A 23,037-nucleotide genomic window follows, 5' to 3' on the forward strand; every position below is an offset into this window, starting at 1 on the left:
ACTTATCTTGTTTTAGAGTACATTTTCTACAGTTTTTGAAAATATTTTAAAAGGGGAAACCAAACCATACTATGGTCAAATAAGAAAAATAAGAAACTACTGTCAAAAGTAACTTCAGTCAGGCATGCTGGTACACCCCTGTAGTCCCAGAAACTCAAGGAAGCTAAGGTGGGAGGATTGCTTGAGCCCAGGAGGTAGAGGCCTCAGTGAGCTATGATCATGCCACTGCACTCCAGCCTAGGCAAGAGAGGGAGACTTCATCTCTGAAAACAAAAAAAGTATTTAAGTTTTGCCTACTTTCTCAAAATGACCAAAACTAAAGTAATATTACATTCCTTAAAGCTTAACTATGTTGTTCCATTTGTTTTAGAAAAATTTAAATACCTAAATTTGATTAATACATTTGTAATTATGATTATTTTTGCATAAAAATATTAAATATTCTGTAATTTTTTCATATTAGTTATGATTAACAGTAAAATATTTTCCAAATTTCCATCTTTCCTCACAAAACAGTATTTTTTTTAACACATGGTAGTTAATTAAATGCCTTGGTATCTTATAATGCTTTACAAGATAAATCTGACACTCCTTAGCTTAGCATCAAGGCTAGACAATGCAATTCCAAAATCAAGCTTTCTAGACTTATCTCCTCACCTCCACTCTCACCGTCCTTCCTGCTCTCCTCATGTAAACGGCTATTTACATGCACATCTTGCCTCTGCCCACTCCATTGTGAAATCCGGTCTTACCCCTCCACCCACAGACTTCTTTCCAGTGAAGCATAGAAGGCTACATACATACAGGTTACAGGCCAGGTCCAGGACTGGCTTTGCCCTGACCTGAACAAAATAAAAATCTCCCTAGTTAAAACCAAAAGTTGATGTCATTCGAAATTTCCTTTGTGCTTGATCTACCCTTTCAATAGCATATTGGTTAAGGGCACAAACTTTGAAGAGCTAGATTGTTATTTACCAGTTATACGCACTGAGGGAGGTGACTTAATCATTTTGAACCTCATCTGTAAAACAGGAATACCAGTACCCTCCTCACAGGACTGCTGTGTGGATAAAGTGCTCTTCCATGAAGCCACCACTCTGAATCCTGTCTGGTCTATTTCAATGAAATTGTAAAGCTCAGGTTGTCTGCACCACTGTGTTGGAAACTTGACATATGCTTCGTTAAACTGTAAGTCGCACGATTCACATGTTCATTCACTCAATGACTATATAGAAGAATGAGACCACTTCAACCAAGTCTCAATTTGTTAAAGACTTGTTAAAACAAATGCTAAACATCTTTTTAAAATATAGCTGCTATGAACTAACAAAGAACATTCTATATAGATTTGAGGGGTAGGGATACTCATCCATAAAATATACACACTTAATTGAAAACTGGGCAACTTTCATTATAAAGCCTCTGATTTGCCATATTTCTGTTGTAAGACATAATAATAAATGGAATCAATCTTCTGGATGACTTCTCCTATCCTCCTAAACAAAAAAAAAATTTAAGTATGGTTTAATATTTTTATACATATCAGGTTTTTATCAATTTATATATATAATTATACCATACTTTAATTATATACATATATACACACACATATACGTGATTTCTTTTATTGTCTTTACTGAGATATTTTGATACATAGTGTTAAGCTTTTATATGTTTTATGTATAACCAATCTTTTAGTAGGAATTATTAACAGCTTTGCAGATTTAAAAAAAAAATGGTTTCTAAAAGCTTTGTTAAAGCAGAAAATGTCAGTCCCAGCAATCCATACTTCTCTGCTTAATACTTCCTTGGCAAGATCTGTCCATGCCAGTGCAGTCTGGGCTTCAGCAATCACAATGCCAGGAGCTTGTAGTGCACACAACATTCTCAGTTATACAAACAGTATTCATTTCCTTCATCCTTACAAATTAAGAGTTAAACTCTAAGTAGGTCTTTAACATTTTCTTTCTTAAGACTTCTCTGTTAAAGCTAATTAACTATAAATTAGGGCTTGAAAAACATGAGCGGAAAACTAATTTGTATCAATAACTGAACCATACTAAGGGAAATATAAAGGGTTAAGCTAAGTTAGTCAAGGGTAAATCAACATTCTCTGTAACCCCATCCCATTACCCCAACTGGTTTACAAAAATAAAAGTGCATTATTATTCAGCTATTTAATACAGTTGTGAATAAAAGTCATAGTAAAGAGGAAAAGAGGACTGCTGTATTTTTAGGCATGAAGAACACCAACTTAGATGACAGGTTTTCCAGTATTTTTGTATTTTTAAAGACAGAACTATATACATCTAAGAATTAAAGGCTTAAAAAAGAACCTTACAGAAAAAGAAACCTAGTGAACATATATAATTCTGAGTGATTTAGTTTTTTCAAAAATTTCTTTTGTTTTTGGGAGTAGAATCTCTCTCTCTTTTTTTTTTTTTTGAGATGAAGTCTGGCTCTGTCGCCCAGGCTGGAGTGCAATGGCATAATCTCAACTCACCACAACCTCTGCCTCCCAGGTTCAAACGATTCCCCTGCCTCAGCCTCCCGAGCAGCTGGGACTAAAGGCTTGTGCCACCACACCCAGCTAATTTTTGTATTTTTAGCAGACATCGGGTTTCACTATGTTGGCCAGGCTGTTCTTAAACTCCTGACCTTGTGATCCGCCTGCCTCGGCCTCCCAAAGTGCTGGGATTACAGGCGTGAGCTACTGCACCCGGCCAGGAGGAGAATCATTTATAAAAACTTCCCTATAGAAACTTCCCTATAGAAATAGCTTCGTAATATTTTTACTAATTGAAATAAAAAATAAATTATGAAAACTGGCATAACTAAAAAGCAACCATAATTTGTATAACAGAACATCAGGACAGGTATTCTGTGGCTTACTATTTAGAGGAATTTACAAAACTAAAATTAACAATGGTACTTAGGTTTTTACTCCTCAATCCCTCTTGGTGATAAGACTGGAAGTTTCTTAGAGTAAAATGTTCATTGGGTGAGAAGAAAATGACACAACTACGGATATGTGCCATTCTAACATTTATTCTATATACGCATTTTTAAAATAGGCACCTTAGACAAGGAAAGGGCACATCAGACAAAAGTACTTGATCCACAAGGAAATCTGCCAATGATGATAAATATTTAACCTTGATATGCACTTGATCAGTAATTCTAGCCCTAAACAAAATGATCAATTAGAATTATCTTCAACCTTAGCCTCAAGTCCTCATCTTCTCTCACACATCCAAAACATCACCTAAATAAAGGATCTGTAATATTTACAAAAAAGATAATATTCACAAAAAAGGTAAATCTCCCATAATTGCCAAAAATAGCAGTCCTGAGGGTATTTAAAATGTGAGTTTTCAGTGCCTTAATCTAAAGGAATAAAGCTTAAACCAGAATTTCAGGGATCAGCCTTTGGATGAAAAAGTACTCTCCCCTAAAATGGTATTTCATAGCCAAGCCCAAATTTAGGAAATGGAATTAAATAATAGCCTGTCTAGGGCACGTTAAACATTTTACCTTTTGAAACCAAATCAACTATGTTCTTGGTTTTAGTAAGACACAGGTTTCTTTATGGTTGGCCATAGCTACCAAGCAAGTAATGATTTTTAACCATGTTGCAAAAGGCCAGAGAATGGGCTTGGAGGCTTGAGGGACCAGGAGGAGACAGTATAATGAGACCTAAAGGGAGAAGGAAGGATGTATGGAAAATGGAGCCTTTAAGGGCTGATGGTTTTCACCAACCTTTGAGGGTCAGTTAGGTGACTCATTACTCACTTGAAAATTAAAAAATGGATAGATATATGGAAAATCTTTTTTAATGCTGTAACTATTTAAATGTATTCTTCTAAACTGAGGGCCTACAGAGAAAGAAAGCGTTCACGTGGGCAAACTTTAGGGCACTACCCTCCTCCAAAAATAAAAGCCATTTAGAAAATGAAAGAACAGTAAGAACATAATAATAAATGATGGAGATCTATTTGTGGTTCTAGATATATATTCCCAAATAGGTTTAACAAAAAACATTTTACTGCCTTTAAAAAGAATCTACAAAAAGAATCAAGAATATGAAGTAAAGAAGAGAAAACTATCCCCTTATATCACTTCCACCTAGTGGGGAGGGAACAATAGGGCAGAATTGATTCTCTCTTCAAAAGAACTTTTCTTTGTTAAGGAACCCTAGTGATTGCTTTGCCCTGGTTCCTCTCAACTCCTTATCTTCTTCTACAATGTTCTCTATAATATGAGAACTCCAGCCTTTGCTTCTACCGCTCTTAGATGCTACTATACCTATAGGAAGGCTAAGCCATAATTGGCTTAGTAGCAGAGCAAGAAAAACTCAAAAAGGCCCAAATATAACTTTCTGCTTCTAGTCCCATTCTGCATAGCCAGTGATTTCACATGTGTACTCTGGAATCACAGAGGCTTGAGCTGAAATCTTGGTTCCATCATTTATTAGATACACACATTTGGGAAAGTTCCTTAACTTCTGTGCACTTCTTACTACCTGCTCATCTATAAAATGTGGATAGCAATGACTCCTGCCTTTCACAATTAATGTGAGGACGAAATGAGATATTTAACAAAGTTTTCAGGTACTTAGTAAATTCTAAATAAACATTAACAACCCATTATACTATGCTTAAATCCAAGATTCCCCACGGTCTAGTGTAGTTGATTACAGAATTGTGACCAGCACTTTAAAAAAAAAAAATTCATACACACACACACACACACACACACAAAATATCATAGTGCAATAAAGGTAAGTACTGTTTCAAAAATATTTTTTTCAGATACACACCCACCCACACACATATATTCTTAACTTAGCCTCATGTAGCTTTTCTGTGACACCTTCCCTAAGTAACTTTCACAGACAGCACATGTGTCTCTTCTTCAGGGCACAATAGTATCTTCAGAATTTTGTATAAAATTCTAGAACACTTAACTGCACTGTGCTTGTTTATATGTGTGTTTTTCCATGTCTATTTTCCCACAAGAACGTAAACTGCAAAGAAACTGCCTTATGTTATCTATTTCTGGTGCTTGAAAAACACTGGATGCTCAATAAATTTTTGTTGAATGAATGAGTAAAATATCAAACCCTAATAGGTATTAAGAACACACAAAAATAATCACTTTCATTTTTATCTGATCAGGTTTTATTGTTATACAGGAATTTAAATTTAGCTATAAGTCACACAAAATCTATAAATTTTTTCTCCCATAGTGCATAGTATAGCCCCTTCTAACACAGATGAATACGTTTACTTAAAAAATTGAAATGAGTAATGTGCAAAATGATTGTTAAAAAGTAGTACATCCAAGCATACAGACGTGTTGCACAGTTACAGTTTTATTATTTGTTTGTTTGTTTGTTTATTTATTTATTTATTTTTTTTTTTTTGAGGCAGAGTCTCACTCTGTCGCCGGGGCTGGAGTGCAGTGGCCGGATCTCAGCTCACTGCAAGCTCCGCCTCCTGGGTTTACGCCATTCTCCTGCCTCAGCCTCCCGAGTAGCTGGGACTACAGGCGCCCGCCACTTCGCCCGGCTAGTTTTTGTATTTTTAGTAGAGACGGGGTTTCACCGTGTTAGTCAGGATGGTCTCAATCTCCTGACCTCGTGATCCACCCGTCTCAGCCTCCCAAAGTGCTGGGATTACAGGCTTGAGCCACCGCGCCCGGCCTGTTTATTTATTTTTTTTTGAGACGGAGTTTCGCTTTTATTGCCCAGGCTGGAGTGCAATGGCGCGATCTCGGTTCACCGCAATCTCTGCCTCCCAGGTTCAAGCGATTCTCCTGCCTCAGCCCCTCGAATAGCTGGGATTACAGGCACGTGCCACGACGCCCGCTAATTTTGTATTTTTAGTAGAGATGGGGTTTCTTCCATGTTGGTCAGGCTGGTATCGAAGTCCTGACCTCAGGTGATCCACCCGCCTCTGCCTCCCAAAGTGCTGAGATTACAGGCGTGAGCCACCGCGCCCGGCCTGGCTGAAGTTTTATTTAAGCAGATCAGACACATTCATGCTTCTTTTTAGGGGCAAAGAAAATTGAAAAAAAAGTTATCGGACAGAAAACGTTGCTTCTATATGACAAACTGTCCTTTCATAAACACTGCAGGTTCCATGAGAACACATCTAAATAACAACACTGGGCAGGTACTTGCTTGAGTACTTTTAAAACAGAAAAATATGAAGAACTTTAATATTTCCAATATTCTCATATTATCACAATTCTCAATTCTATTCAAATGCAAAATTCAAAGTTATACAAATTTACCAACTCTGCTTTCATTCCATCACAAAAAGCAAAACACTGGAAATCAATTCTAAAGAAACACTTTTCAACATGCTTAGATGCAACAAAGGTTAAGCCGACAGACTATTAAATCAAAGTTACTTATAAAAGCTGGTTTTACCACTGGCAAAAATAGATGCAAATAAATATTTTCTCTAAAATGAGACTTAGGTTTTTAAGGTATGTGTTCCTTTATAATGATCTTCTAGAATATTTAATTTCTAAATCATTAATAACGACTGAGAAATTGGCAATTCTCAACTTTTTAAGATTACATGTTTACTGATAGGGTAAGGTATATACACGAAATGCAAAGAAAGAGAATGAATTGTACTGCTGCTTCAGTAGTCAGGAATTCACTTCCTACCTCAGACTAATTAATGATAACTTAAAGCTTAGTAAATACCTAAGGAAATAGCAATTTCAGAAAATCTTCCTTCCTTTTGTGACTTTAAACATGTATTTTAGGTTATTATGCAACTCTATTTCAAAGTAATTTCTTAGGCTTGGACATTAAAGTTAAGTCTTAACAGTTAACATTGATTTATTGAAGGGATAAAAAAGATAACCTGTGATTTATAGTCTACACCAATGGAAATGGCAGCAAGTCACTGCCACTTATTAAAAATTCTTCCCTCCATCTGAAATAATCATTTTAATGAACCTAGTAAGGGTGGTTAACACTCACCAGTATGAATCTTCTCATGTCTCTGTAGCAGGTACTTCTGTATGAAACGCATGTCACATTGACTACATTGAAATGGTTTTTCGCCTTAAAATAATTTCACATCCACAAATTAGTTACTGAATAAAACAACAGTTTTTAGTTACTGTTTCTGAGGAAAGAAAAATCTTAGATGCCCAAATTTTGGAAAATTACAAAATAGCCATACAATTTTTTGATGTTATTAACAGAATTTTATTTCCTCTCCATTTTTTTCCCAGGATTTAAAAATTCATATTCTCACAATCACATAAAAATGAGATTAAATTTGATCTATTTATTCAAGGGGGGAAAAGGAAATAAATAAAACAATTTAAAATTAAATTTTAAAATCATGGGGTAAGAAAGAACTCTACAGGTTCTCACGTGTCTTAAACATCTTTTCTTTCTTTTTATTTGGAAGAAGGTGTGCCCATCCTGTTTTCTCCCTAGTTAACCATCCATTTATGCCCTTTTACATATTTTCTTCAGAACCTTCAGAACTTTCTAAACATCCCTTTTTCAAAAGATGTTGTCTCTTCAAACTTTCTCTCTCTGCTGGGGCTTTTCCTTTTAAGGAAAGTATTCTCTGGCCTGTTCTATGCTGAGAAACCTTGTTTCAGTCCTGAAACACTTCTACCTTAGTAGTTTCTCTCCTTCCCTTTCACTACACCTCCTTAAAAGAATAGTCCACTCTAAGTCTCAAATTCTTCACTGCCCACTTGTGGTTTAACCCTTATACTCTGCTTTCTGAAATGCTACTTGTGATCTCCTTGCTATTTATTCCAAAGATTTTTTTCTCGGTTCTCTAACCTCTATCCTCCCTAGGGCACTGGCACTGTTGGTCACACCCCGCTTGGAATTCTAGCTTCTTCCAGCTTCTGGGATACTATTTTCCTAATTCATCAAATCTCCCTTATAACTGTTTTTATTCCTCATTTCATCTTACATGTCTAGTTTGTTTACCCAAAGGTCTGCCATCTTTAATACTGTTCTCTACAACTTCATCATCTTAGCTATCATTTATTTATATTTGATTTCCAAATCCATGTTTTAAACTCTGCCTGGATATTTTGCATACACAAAAAATGAACACTGACAAACAGGCTTTTAATAATACATTCTCTAATCTCTAATTTTTCTAGCTAAATGGAGCACATTAAGCCAAACAGGTGTCCAATTAAGACTATTTAATTAATTTTACACATCCATGCTAATTGTTTTCTTACTCAACATTTTTTCCTGGTTTCCTTCTGACATTCCGGCCTACAAAATCTCTGAATTGGAATGCCAGATTAGCTGTGGTCTTAGGAATGAATGACGTTTACACGAAGATGAAAATAACAAAGATAATAACTTTAATGGCCACAAGCCCATTTCAATTCAAGAAATACCTGTATGAATGAAGACATGTCTCTGTAAGTGATAGTTCGTTCTAAAGGCAGCATTGCAGTGCTCACAAACGTGAGATTTAGGGGTTTTCAAACCAAGTGATCCATCCTCATTTATTGTAAGGATCTAGTTCAAAAAAAAAGGCAAAAACAAAAGAAATAAGTTTTAAAAATGTAATTAAATAGTAATTTTTTAAAAAGATAATGCAAACAACGGTCACCAGAGATTATGAAATATTTTGTTTTTAAATAATCTTGAAAAGACTATTAGAATAATGTTATTAACTGTAAGAAAGTACAATGTGACTCAGAATGAGCAAAAATCACTAATAAAACCTTGGAAGCTGGTTAAGTAAGATCTCATCACAGCCTTCTCCTCTGGAATGCTGATGCGTGATGGAGTTCCTAAGTGTTCAGTTAGGGTGAGCACAGGTATATTTTCAATTTCAAATTCTCATATATGCAGGAAAAAAGCCTTTAGACATGATCTAAATATCACTCAGTATGGGACTAATTAAATAAATCATGGAAAATGAATACAATTTAATATTATGTGGTTGTAAAAATGACAAAGCTTTCTAATACTTACATGAAAAGGTGTCAGGATTTGTTAAGTTAAAAAAAGGCAAAGTTTAGAAGTGTTTTGCTAGTTTTGCAAAGTTTAGTGTATAGTTTTGCTAACTTTTGTACATAAAAGGTACATACAGGAATATATATTTGTATAGGCATAAAAACTACTTGAGAAGGATATATATACATAGAAGTATATATCCTTGATTGTGATGGCTGGGGAACTGTGCAGACAAGAGATAAAATGGGAGGGAGGTTTTACACTGTATACCTAACACATTTTTTTGAACCATGTAAGTGGTTACCTATCACTTAAAAAAAAAAAAAGGAGAACACTAAGTTTTCAAGTTATAATATGTAGAATTTAGGGTCTGTTTCTAAGAAGACCCTAAAGGTTATTCTAGAACTACTAAATTATTGTTAAACATATTCCTAAGAATATTTGTCAAACAAATTACAAGTGGGTATGGGGTCCATGTGGGACATAAGTACAGAATAGGAAAATTATTTCTTAAAAAAAATTTTTTTTTTAAATAGAAGTGGGTAAAAGGAAGGAAGACAGGAGTCAAAGAAAGCAACCTTATATTTCTGTGCTTATTGAGATTAACAGTATCGTGAGTCTGGTCTGGATGGCACCAGAGAAAAACTCACCTTAGGTTGCATGTATTCCAATTTATCAACAACTTGTTCAATGTGCAACATTAAGCTGCCTTTTGGCCAGGCATGGTGGCTCAAGCCTGTAATCCCAGCACTCTGGGTGGCTGAGGTAGGTGGCTCACTTCAGCCCAGGAGTTCAAGACCAGCCTGGGCAAAATGACAAAACCCCGTCTCCACAAAAATTAGCCAGGTGTGGTGGCACATCCCTGTACTCCTAGCTACTTGGGAAGCTGAGGATGGGAAGATCATTTGGGCCAGGAGGTCAAGGCTGCAGTGAGCCATCATCATCCCACTGCACTCCAGCCTGGGCAATAGAACAAAACCGGTCTCAAAAAAAAAAAAAAAATTGCCTTTCATCAGACATGTGGAAGAGTGAAAATTATTCCTTTTTCATTATTGAGGAAAGCAAAAAAAAAAAAAAAAAAAAAAAAAAAAAAGAATATGATGTTGAAGCAGCAAAGAAAACCAGAAGATCTGATCAGGAGTATGGCCAGTGAGAGGGAAACAATGCTCTAGGTGCGGGCATACAGAATGGGAGCTAAGGAACTGTCCAACATAGGTAGAGAAAACTGGGAAACAAAGAACTGTGGAAACTGATGAGGGCCTGCAAACACACAACTGTGACGCCTTCTCAAACCTAGAAAGGGGTAGTAGGTAAAGGAAAACGGCTTTAATCTTTAAAACATTTTTACTTTAAATTCAAGAAGACAGTTTAGCTTATACTATATGCAAATCAGCAGTAATTATTATGCAAATTACACAGGGCATTTGGATTCTGGGCAAACAGCCAATGTGGTCAACAATGCTTCAAAGTCTATGCACCAAAGTCATGGAAGGGAAACATTTGGCAGGAGAATGGAAGTGGGTGTCACAGCTTCCTGAGGAGAGTCAAAGAGAGTGGAACGCTTCATCTCTGGGCCAGTCAGTTTTAAATTTTTTCAACCCCTCCAAGTCACATAATAATAAGCAAGTTAAGACTGTGCAAAAGGAAAACACACAAAATCTTTTAAAATATGACTCAAAATATTTTTGACATAAAACAAACACAAAGATGTTAAATACTTATATAAAATGGAACTAAAAACAAGACAGTAGCAGGTATTTTTTCATGTATGTTGATAACAAATAAGAAAATCCAACTGCCAAAAAACATGGCACTTCAATAGCTTTCTGTGGCATAGCAACTGCAAGGAAAGGCTTTGTAAGGAACAAATCTGGCCCAAGTTGCTTAATGTGAAACGGATGTAATCCTTGACTGTACAAAGTCCTTTTATGAAGAGTTGAGGAATTCTAGGTCATTGTTTTCTGGTACTGCTGCCTTTCATTGTAGATTCAAGCCTTAATTCAAGGTGAATTTTGTGGATGAAACAGCTACCACTGCCTTGTGGATAAACACACAGGAAAATATAGCTTTTTTTAAGTTCAAAGACAGAAAGACCAAATTCTTGGACATTTTATATTTTCCTTTCTTTCTTTAAGCCAGAGTAACAAACATCTTCGTTTAAAGGACACAGAGTAAACTCATCTTGACTCAGATGAGCATCAATGGCCCTTTCAATTTGTAGCCTGTTTTAAATATATCCAAAAGATTTTTATTCCCCCTTATAATCTCAGTGTCCAAAATGGTATCTGGAGCATAGTGGAGACTCTATTCCTGTCAACGGACCTGGCTGCCTGCTGTTCATATCAAATACTCCTCCTAGCTTACCACTTTATTATTTTTTAAATGTGTTGCTAAAAGCAAAACTTTACTTTTCAATTTTTTAGTTTTCAGATAACTGAGTAGTGAGAGAAGCGGGTAGGCAAAGAATAAAATCCCTTAGCAGAACAAAACTAGCACATTAATGCAGGCAAAATTTTCTTCCCTGGTATTGACTTGCCTTCTTTTCTTGCTCACACCTTTTCAAGACCTTTAATGTAGAATGTGATCTACCAGCTAAGTGTGTTTGCCTTGGAGATTAGCAGTCTTACCTGCAACTGGTTCCATAAAATATTTTTGCTTTTCTTTTTCCCCCAACACATGAACATCATTACAATTAAAGAATTTTATGTTTAAAATGTTAAATTCTAAGATGCCTGCTATAGCATTTTCAGATGCTTTATCTTGCCTCTTGTCATTGCTACTTCAGGAGAAATATGGTATATTACATACACCAAGTAATCAGGCTTTAGCAAGTGGAGAAATCAGTAATACCCTAATTCTCAACACACTAGATTTTTATTTCTTATGTGTTCAGTAAATTTAAAACAAGATTTTATAGGAAAAAAATTGAGTATCAAATGGAATTTCTCAGTTAATCTGCTTTATTAATCTCATATTCATTGTGATATATTTTCTGTTTTAAGACAAATCCATTACCAGCCAGCTACCTAAATATACACATACGGTGAACGTTATCTTAAATAATATACCCATTTTCATTAGGCAAAGCCCTAAAGTCTGCCTATTCAAATTCATAGATTTTTCACTCCATAAGGATCACTGCCACTGACTAAATGAAACCTGACACCCCTCACTGAGAAAAAGTTCTGTTTTCCTAAAAGGTAGACATGATTTTTCACATTTAAATGTGTACTACTAAAATTATTAAAGCATATTTTAAACTAAACACTATAAGTTTTATCATATATTCCTGAATCAATCAAAATCAGCTTCTAAGCCACCAAAACTCAAAAGACAACTTAGATAAGAGAGTTTATATTTCTCACCTATTATGAGATGTTCTACTGCAACTGGGGATGGAGAATGACAGCTGTGACAATTGTCTTTACTCTCCAAATCCAATGAGAAATGGAAAATAGTGCAAGTCCAAAGATAATACAAGTAACAGTCACCCTGAGTAATACCCATCATGGCAACTTGACTGTCCTGGGCATCCTTATTAACCCACTCTAACATTGTCACTTTCTTTTATTCATCGAGTTTTTTTATTGTTTCTCAGTACTAGATTTTTCTCATCACCAAATTGCAATTTTTTTTTTTTTTTTGTGACGGAGTCTCGCTCTGTCGCCCAGGCTGGAGTGCAGTGGCCGGATCTCAGCTCACTGCAAGCTCCGCCTCCCGGGTTTAGGCCATTCTCCTGCCTCAGCCTCCCAAGGAGCTGGGACTACAGGCGCCCGCCACCTCACCCGGCTAGTTTTTTGTATTTTTTTAGTAGAGACGGGGTTTCACCGTGTTAGCCAGGATGGTCTCGATCTCCTGACCTCGTGATCCGCCCGTCTCAGCCTCCCAAAGTGCTGGGATTACAGGCTTGAGCCACCGCGCCCGGCCCAAATTGCATTTTTAAATGGCAATTCACTGTATCATAACCATGGTACAACAACTATGTTAAGCAAAATGACCCTGGGTTTTAGAAATCCCTGTTTCCTGAATATTAGGCAAAGAAGTAGGTGATATTTGTTAAAGGAAGATTTACATCAGATTTTTTTTTCAAAGTTAGGGTTCAGTTCTATGGAAAAACAATTTGCCCAAAACACACAATTTCCTGGGAAAATTAGATAAATAAAACTCTATTATTTTGCCAATCTTCTTCTTTCATTTTCTTACTATTCCATACTTCCTGTTTTCATCCTCAAGTCTTATAATCAGTTCATCTTTAAAGCTACTTCTTCCTAAATCAAGGTAACATGTAGAAGAAAGCATGACAAATGTCTGGTACATCTACTTCTGTTTCTTTTCATTAAATTTTCCTTATTTTACATAATTCAATCTTAAATCTTTTTTATACCAAAATCCAAAATCTTTTCTGGGAACCAACAATATATAATAAATTGTTGGGAAAGGATTCTCTATACAGTTTATAATCTATTTGATGTGTGAAAAGTACTCTTCCTCACTTCAGCATAACTTTGAATAATCAATTTTTATTCAGATCACCTAAAGTGTTACAACAAACAATCCAGTTCCTTTCTTCTGATGAGAGATCCTGGCACATAACAGGCACTCAAATTATTTGTTGAATAAATGAAAAGAAGAGATATATTTCAGAATAAAAAGATGTAATTAAAAATACCCTCTCTCTGTTACTAAGGAGCTTGAAAAGACCTATATATAATATATACGACATGGGATTCAGATAATATTGTTACATTTTACTGAAAAAAATTCTTAGAATTCATTAATGTTAACCCAACAATCCTCCTAAAACCCTTCTGAGATGGAAAATGTTACCTTCTAATTCACGTAACAAGTGACTACCAAAGTCCAGTAGTAATACTTCATTTATTCAGAACCTTCTAGTGTCAAGATTTGAGGTTCTCAAGCTTAAGAGTATAACAATCACCAAAAACAGACTCAAAGGGGCAAAGGAAAGTGATGTTAAGTGGCCACCCAGATATACAGCAATGTAAAAATGAATAGCATGTCACCAAGGAATGAGAAGTGAAGTGAGAATAAGCAGTATAACACTTAAAGTCTAACAGTGAGGATTTTCAGGGCCAGGTGGGTGGGGGAGAGCCCTAAAATCTCTGTTCTCCTAGAGGGCTTCAACTGCAATACACGATTTTTAAAAATATTTATGTCAGCTTCAAGACATTAAACACTGAATTACGTTCAAATACACTATATTTAAAAGGAAAACAACACATTAAAGATTTCCCAAAAAATGGTGAAAATAAAATGAAATTTGATATTTAAAAGGTGTAAGCTTCTATTATGTAGAAAACTTACTTTCATAAAACAGCTAATTCCACAACAGATGCAAATAGCTTGACCTAGATGATGTTTCCTAGCTCAGTTACCCTCTTCATCAGGCATCCTGCCAAGTGTATTTAGGCAGCTTTCAAGTATTAAAACCTACCTTAAGATGACCAGGCTTTCCCATTGCATTTAAGTTTTCCAAAAAAAAAAAAAAAAAGACTCAGCTTTGCCATATGAGAAAGGTTCAGAAGGCAATTATTGCTTAAAATCCATGGCAGCTAAAAGATGACATAACAACACAGTACTTCACAAAACTTACCATAAAGGGAGCCATAGTTACATGGATGTTTATAAGCTCTGATATTTTTACTAAAACTGTATCACATTAGTTATATTTCTTGTGCAGGTCCCCAATCTAATAGTACACAATGGTGACACAAACTCAAAATATTCACAATGGCAAGATTTTAAGATTTGGAAAAGGTGCTGGGGGATAGTGGAGTCCTCTAGGCATAATAAATCATAATTCTTTGAGGAACTTAAAACTGTTTTTAAGGAATTTGTAACAAGTAACACTTACTGATTTATAAACATGGGTGAGTTTCTCTTTCTCTTCATACCAAAGAGCAGAACAAATTACTTTAACAAAAGTTCTGAAGCATAAATTTTTATACACACTCTTGAGAAAATGTAAAATTACTCACTGATTATACCTTAAAGTTCTAAGACTCCAGACACAAAAAACCCATTCATCTGGAGATGGCAGATGAGTGGTTAAAAACAGTTCACAACCATTCCCTGTCCCATTACATGTAACATGCCAGGATAATTGAAAAATAATTGTTTGTTCTTTATTAAAACAAACAAACACAGGGTTCCACAATGTTGCCCAGGATGGTCTTGAACTCCTGGGGTCAAGCAATTCTTCCGTCTCAGACTCCCAAAGTACTAGGATTACAAGTGTGAGCCACTGTACCTGGCCTGTTTGTTATTCTTACACCTCTGTCTTCTGTATATTGTTTCTAGTCACTTCATCTTTCTAAGAATTTCTCTAAAGGGCTTCCTTAAAACATTCTCTTATATATACTATACTTAGAACAGGACAACTCTGTCATCTGGCCACTATAGGTATATAAATACTTAAATAATACCTTTAGAAATATTCTAAAATGATACATTATAAATGTTTTATCTCAAATTAGACAAGCAAAATAGCTTAAAGTCTGTAAATACCTATCTATATTTACAAATACCTAGAACATATCACCAAAAACAGAGTCCAACACCCAATAAGAAGATAATAATCTGGGTTTTAGTCAGAATTTCAAGAAGAGAGCACACTTGAAATAGATACCCCATAGATCAGCAATGAATCCAAAGTAACAATCAATCACTATCACAAACGATTTTAGAAATAATTTTGTACACAAAACCTGGTACTATTCTATATTTGAAGCACTTGATTTGTTCATTAATGTAAAGAACCCCCAAAAATGATATAAATTACTGAGAAAAACATTAAAACCCCAAGAAGAGAGAAGTAGAGGGAGAGGGAAGAAAAGAAGGGAGAATTTCACAAAACATGAAATATAAAATGCCAACAAAAATTTTAGAAGTTTAGTGTGACCAGAAACTAAAGAAATTCAAATTTAAACTATAATGAGGCTCCCATCTTAAGCAAAGTCACTCAAGACCAGTGAGAATGCAGATACACCTCAGGTTCACTGCAGGTAGAAATGTAACTAGTATAACATTTCTGAAAAGAGTAACATTATCAAGAAATCTTTCTAAAATTTCACACCCTTTGATCAATAGTGCACAAAGATACATACTCAAACATTTTAAGTGCAGCATGATCTAAAACAGAAACAAAAGGACTACAGCTTTCAAACAACATAATAATGTCCAATAAAGCAATAATTAAATATAACATGATCTATCAAAAAATAGATTATGTAGCTAATAAAAGGATTACAAAAAACATTAAAAATTTAAAGCACAAAAATTGCTTACATACACTTTAAGTGTTAAAAATCAGCTAATTAAATCTATATTATACCTACATATCTATCCTGCACACATTTGAAAAAAGATAGAAAGGGAATATGGCAGAAAATCCAAGTAGTTATCTCAAGGAAATGTAACTATGGGTTATTTTAGTCTCTATGTTTTTCAAAATTTGCTATCGCAGACATACTTATATATCCCCCAAATAGTGGTATGCTGGCAAATATTTAACCACGAGCTAAGGAATCAGGGGGTAGAGAAGCATTTGCTGATTTCTGGGGTGTAAATATTCCCACCATAGCTAATTATAAGCTACCAATCGTTTTGGCAACTAGTTTGCAAATGAAAACTTGCAAGCCAGCTAGAGCTGGCTCCAACACTCCAATAAGTCCAAAAGTATAAAAACCATAAATAATAATGATGATTATGATTTCAAAACACAAATTTTTAAAAAGCCATCAAAAAAATCTATTACAGTATGATCTTTTTTAAAAGGACTTTCTCACCACATGAGGGAAGAAAAAAATAAGACTTAACTATAAAAATGCAAATATACTGCGGAGAGTTCAGAGAATTTCTAGGAATACCAAAAATGCTGCATACATTCAGCTATCACTATACTAAAGAGAAAAAAGCAGGCCAGGAGTGGTGGCTCATGCCTGTAATCCCAGTACTTTGGGAGGTTGAGGTGGGAGGACTGCTTGAGACCAGGAGTTGGAGACTACCCTGGCCAACAAAGGAAGACCCCATTTCTGTAAGAAATTCAAAAATTAGCCAGGCATGGTGGCACATGCCTGTGGTCCCAGCTACTTAGGAAGCTGAGGCAGGAGGATCCCTTGGGACTGGGAGTCTAAGGCTGCAGTGAGCCATGATCATGCCACTGCACTCCAGCCTGGGTTACTTGCTGATTTACTAATCCATTCATTAACCCATAAAATATTTATTGAGGATCTATTATGTCTCCTATTCCAGGCTCTTAGGATACAGCTGTGAACAAAATGAAGTCCCTGCCCTCATGAAGTTTACATCCTATTAACAGGGATCCTATACCTTTTCCTGATGAATAACTGGTATTACATTTTCCTGAAACCTTCATATAAAGATAAGGAAAACTAACACAAATGAGAAGAAAGGGCAATGCATGCCATCTGTTAGAGAAATGGAAAAAGAAGAGTTCATTTTTAGACAAGTCAGGAACCTGGTGAAAGAGAAGCAGAAAAATTGAAAGCAAGGCCCACCACCTCCATGCAGTCATGCACCCCTTCCTACTAAACCACACAAGAATTTTACATCTGCCTTAGGGTCCAGCCAGGTTCTTGCCTATAGAATTAACCAACAGTTGGAATTAAGGGGTTGTGATTACCACCTTAATATATTGTCTTACTTTTGCAGGAGAACGTTGTTTCCGCTTCTTCTTTTTCTGTAAGTCTACTGGCTCTCTGATTTGTTTTTTGTCTCTCATCAGTTGCTCAGATACATCAGTAAAAGTAATTTCCTGCTTTACACTTATCTGTTTAAAAAAAGAAAAGCCAATTTTAGACATAAAAAGTTCATTGTGACAAAAGGCCATTTTATGTTTAATCCTTTGCTAAACCCACATATAGGTAGGTGCTCCCAGAATGATGATCTGTGTGTGTGTGTGCTAACTATATACTGTGCTATAGAATTCATCAACAGGCAGTGAGTAATAAGAATTGAGAGTACATAAATTGAGGGATAAACAATTTTTTTTTAAAATCTACCTGAGAAAAAAGGTTAAAGACGTCCTGGGAAAAGATGATCATAAGACCAAGCAGAAGTCAGGAAATCGTAACATCAATTTCATTCCCACATTTAAGGAAACTGATACTTAAAAGCACAAAAAAAAAGGTTAAATTCCAAAAACCAAAACACAATACTGAATGGGCTCTGTATTTATAAAATATCAAGTAAATCACACAAAATTCTAAAAGATAATTTATCAAAAGAAGGACAAATTAACAATGAAAATCTAATCATCATCATGCTCAACATTTTTGTCATATGACTCAAGATCTTAGCCAGTACTTTCCTGGGCTCTGTAACAAACCATCATCAAATATGTTTTTACAGAAGCAAGTATAATTTTAGGCCGCTATACTGTACAAGATGTGATACTAACTACATAATAGAGAAATACTAGAAGAAACATTAAGATTTCAACAGTGTTCTTCAATTTTCAGATCTCAATTCTCAGAGTTACTTGTCCTTAAAGAAAGAAAAGAAAAACCAAGGTTCTAAGATCACTAACGGTACTGTCGTCACTTCTCATCAGATTTGATGGTGTTCAGTCATCCCCTCCTCACTGCCACATTTTCAATCTATCCTTGAAGTTAAACAAGAACCTTAAAACTAAGAAACTTTCAACTCAGGCTATAAAATACACTAAAGATCCTTGAGAATAACTCAGTAAGAACAATATGCTAATGGCTACATTTTCAATAACCATACTAAAAAGCATGATGCAAAAGATGATCAACATCTTACAGATTCACAGTGTAAAGGTGGAACACAGCTGCGTAGAAGAGGTTCACAAGAAAAATGCAACCTAAGCCAGGAATCTCAGACTGACAAAATAAAAAGTGGAAGTTCTCATGAATTCCTGAAATGCAGGCCATGGGAGAATCACAAATCAAGAACCTTGGCACAAAAACATTATGCAAATGATAATTTATTTAGCTAGTAATTCTACCAAGTTACAGAAGGGTGCAGTGACCACTCTTCTGGCTTCATTGGTATCAATTATTTTGAATACGAAATAGGATGGTAAAATCACCACCTACAAGACTTGGGAATACAGACCTCTTGTCACCTCTGAAGTGATATTTACTGAAAAACAATTACTGGGAATGGGTATGAGACAAGAAAAGATAACAGACTATGTAAGCAGCTGTGGAATTTTTCTGCCCTATTTTGACAGACTACCAAAAAGTAGTGCAAACATTTCTGTCAGCATGTAAATTCCAAATAAACTATGGAAATGTAGCACGCGGCAATAAAACAGAGGAACTCTTTAACAAGTGTCAAGAGTGTAAGATAAATTCATAAATAAGTTCTGCTGTTAACTGCCATTCACAAACCAAAGAAGAGTCTTTATATGCAAACAGTAAAAAAGATTAATACATATATCTGAACCTGTTATTTCCACATATATGGAAAGTGATTATACGAATACTATGATTTTCACCTAGTCCCATTAGTACCCTCATACCTATTTGCAGGCCTGAATTTCAATGCTGTTCTTATTACCAGTCCAGAAATGCCACCACCACTACCATCCACCACCACCCTACCTGCCCTTCTTCAGATTTGCCTAAACTCAGACATTTCTCCTAAAACTCTAAGGCCCCTGCTCATCCACTGAGCCAATCTCCCTCTGGGCTTCCCACTTTGAAACTACAGAAGCTACCAGACATGATTTCCTTTTCACCTCTCCCTTCTATACTCATCTAACCTCTTCCCCAAGTTAAGACAGAAGTAGAGACCTATACTGTCATGCTTCCTCTCCTCTTACCACTCCCTATGCTGGTTCTTTCTTGCAAGTTCTAAAACATCTCTTAATTACCCTATTTCTCATTTTCAATCTTTCCCTCTTTATTCTCCTGACTTTAAACATAAAGAGTCCTCCCTATACTGAAAATATCCTTCCTTCGATTCTAATCATTACTCAACTCCAGAATGACTTGCTTTATCAAGACTTATTTCTCACCCCAAAATAAAGTCTTACTTTTATATTTAACTACTTAGTGTACATGTATACTGTCTTGATATTTTAAAGTAAGATACTCTTTATTGGTATTTCTTATAACAGCTGTCATTCATTTTCTCATTCAATGGCTACTAAGTGCCTGCTCTGTCAGGCTAAAATACTATAACAAAAACATTTACTGAGATTGTAATATGTGCAAAGTGCCATTCTACATACATTCTAGATACTACATTCTAAATATGAGATTTCCTTTTCAAAGGTCTTAAAATGTAGATGCAGAGTTCTGATGCATTACCAAAAAAACAAAACAAAACAAAACAAAACAAAAAAACAAAACAAAACAAAACAAACACCTAATACAGACAGCACATGTCATACTCAAACTGAACGGAACAGAGAATAAGGGTAGAAATTCAAAGGGAGAAATAAAGACAATGTGAAATAACTGCATCAGACTTTAGGGACAAAACAACAGATGATGACAGCTGCAAGTTTATCACATATATCCCGTTTTAATTTTTTCTTGCAAATTTGCTACTCTTCTCAACTTCACCTAGTCTCAATAAGTGATGTAACAAATATAAATGTAACTAAAATAATGTTGCCAGTCATAATATTATGAATAAGTATTTCACTACAGTTGCAAATTTTGGTCTACCCTCTCTCCCCACCTTCCAAACAAGATGACTGACTCCTTGGAATCATTTTAGACTCTTCCTTCTCTTCATTCCCAACATCCTGCACCCATACCCAGTGACATCCACTTCCCTCCAATTAACCATACAACCTCACTGACTTAGAGCATTATCATCTCCCAATGTATTCTTCTACAAATAAATTAATATAAAACTATTTCCTTATCATTTCCTCAGTGAGGAATTGGCAACAGACTGTTGCCTATAGTATCCATTATCAGCTCCCCAGCTCAACTTTCAAAATTCTCTATGATCTACTTTACAGAAAAGACCTAAGGTACTTGGCAGAAGGATATGACCTTACCATCACTCCTCTCCATTTCTGGAGTCACATGTTCCTATCAATTTTCAATTTCAAATTTTGGTATTCTCACTCATCTTCCAACCCACTGGAATAAAATGAAGGTGGTCTTTCTGTTTTCTCCTATACTCTACTACTGATTCCATTCCCACCCATTTCCACAGCTCTGCTGTTTCACTATCTATTTTATAGTTTCCCTGACACTACTGGCTACTTCTTCTCTTCTTAAAAGCACACTGAAATTTCCCCTATAAGTTCTTGTGGACCAAAATTTTTCCAGCTACTATCTTCCTTCTTTTGGCCAAACATTTTGAAAGAATAATCTGTAGTCAGCATAGAGAAAGAATTGTGCTCAAATTTAGAGAAATGGTTGTTCTGAGAGTAAAAGTAGTACACACAGCCGTATAAAAAAAGATGTGTTTAACTATCACTAGAAGGAACCTGTTCAAAATACTGCCTAGGCAACACCCAAGTTGAATCAAGGTGACTAAAAGTATAACAGGTTTAAATATAAAAGGAAAGGTATGACACAATTAACGGTACTGTAAATGTACTGTCTAAAGAATGTCAGCAATATGGGGGTATTCATGGAGTCCAGAAAAGGAGAAATTTAAGATTAAGTTTAACTTGCATGTATATTTCCAGGACAGAACTGCAAGAACAGTTTGATGTAACCAGACAACAGGAAGACTTCAAATTCCAAGCTCACAAAGCCACAGAACAGGACAGGGAGGTGAAGCAGTACACTGATGGACAGGCCTGTGTGAATCATGAACTGTATCTGTCCCGTTTGCCTGATCCATGACTGCATGCAAAATTTTGAAAGGAGCTACATTTGTCAGGCAAAAGTCCATAGCTATCCTTTGATTTTGAAAAGGTTCAGAGAGCCACAGTTGGAAATAAACATTCTGGTCTATATACCTATTACATTTCTCACTATAAAAGTAAATTCTGGTTACTAGATCACCATCTTACAGTTTATATAATTAAAGATGAACTAGATGAACTGATCAAATCAAGTTACCTTACCTGAATCAGTGCTGACCATCCCTATCCTACTTGGAAATTCTAGTCTTCCAAGTTCCATAAAATCACCTAATTTAAGTTCTCTCCTTTTCTTCATAGCAGTTCTTCTGGATCCATCCTTCCAGTAATATGTGCCTATATTTTGTAACAGTTTCAGTAAATTTACATCAGTGGTTCTTAACTCTTTATGTTTAAAGTTGGGAGAATAAAAAAGGAAAGACTGAAAATAAGAAAAAGGTCAGGGTAATCAAGAGATGTTTTAGAACTTGCAAAAAACAGTCAGCGTAGTGGGGGACTCCTGAAGGTCCCTTATACCCTTTCAGGTCATTCATGACATCAAAACTACTTTCACAATAGTATCAGATTTTTAAAACTCTCTTTCTCACAAAAGTATACAGTGGCATTTTACAGAGGCTAATTAAAATGTGATATCACCACAGACTGAATATATGTCACCACAGATATGCGTTATATCCAGTTATATTAAGTCAGATAATAAAGAGATATCAAAAAATGTAAAACAATTTCCCTCTTCTCACTAAATTTTTTGTTTTGGAAAACAGTTATTTTTTATTTACAAATGTTACATGCTAACGTAGTGAGTTTTATTGTGACAAATTAATACGTAAAACTCTAAATTTCTCAACTTTAATTTCGAATATGGTAAATACTGATACATATAACCAACATAAGCAAAAGCTCTTAGAAGTTCTCAGCACTTTTTAAGAGTATAAAGGGACCCCAAGACCAGAATATTTGACAGCTGCTAATCTAGATATAGCTTAACTATACAATCCCTTTCTCTCCTACACTCAACCTCTTTTAATACAGATGCCTGGGCCCCACCAATATAAAGAAATTACTATAGATGTTGTGTGCATGCGTGGCTTAGTAGACATACATGTATTTCCTAGCTTGTTTGTTGAGGTCACTAAAAAGCAACGACACCCAACACACCTAGCACCCAGAACTTGGTTTCTAAATGCCATTATCCAAATAAAAAAGA

The 23,037-nt window shown here is 35.4% G+C and overlaps 1 protein-coding gene across 4 annotated transcripts in view; it reads right to left on the minus strand.

The window, feature by feature from the left end:
* The window catches only part of ZNF148 (zinc finger protein 148), a 142,518-nt gene that overhangs the window by 38,180 nt on the left and 81,301 nt on the right, over positions 1 to 23,037 (minus strand). For 3 of the 4 annotated variants that reach the window (XM_030942337.1, XM_010354812.2, XM_030942336.1), the window contains 3 exons: positions 17,667 to 17,792; positions 8,413 to 8,536; positions 7,004 to 7,087 (listed from right to left, as the gene is read on the minus strand). In XM_030942337.1, coding sequence (XP_030798197.1) covers positions 7,004 to 7,087; positions 8,413 to 8,536; positions 17,667 to 17,792 — 334 coding nt within the window. Of the gene's footprint in view, positions 1 to 5,951; positions 6,049 to 7,003; positions 7,088 to 8,412; positions 8,537 to 17,666; positions 17,793 to 23,037 lie in introns of those variants that run through there. The other variant, XM_030942339.1, reaches the window with a different exon arrangement.

The sequence above is a fragment of the Rhinopithecus roxellana genome, chromosome 1, assembly GCF_007565055.1.
Source record: "Rhinopithecus roxellana isolate Shanxi Qingling chromosome 1, ASM756505v1, whole genome shotgun sequence".
Classification (NCBI taxonomy): Eukaryota; Metazoa; Chordata; class Mammalia; order Primates; family Cercopithecidae; genus Rhinopithecus; species Rhinopithecus roxellana.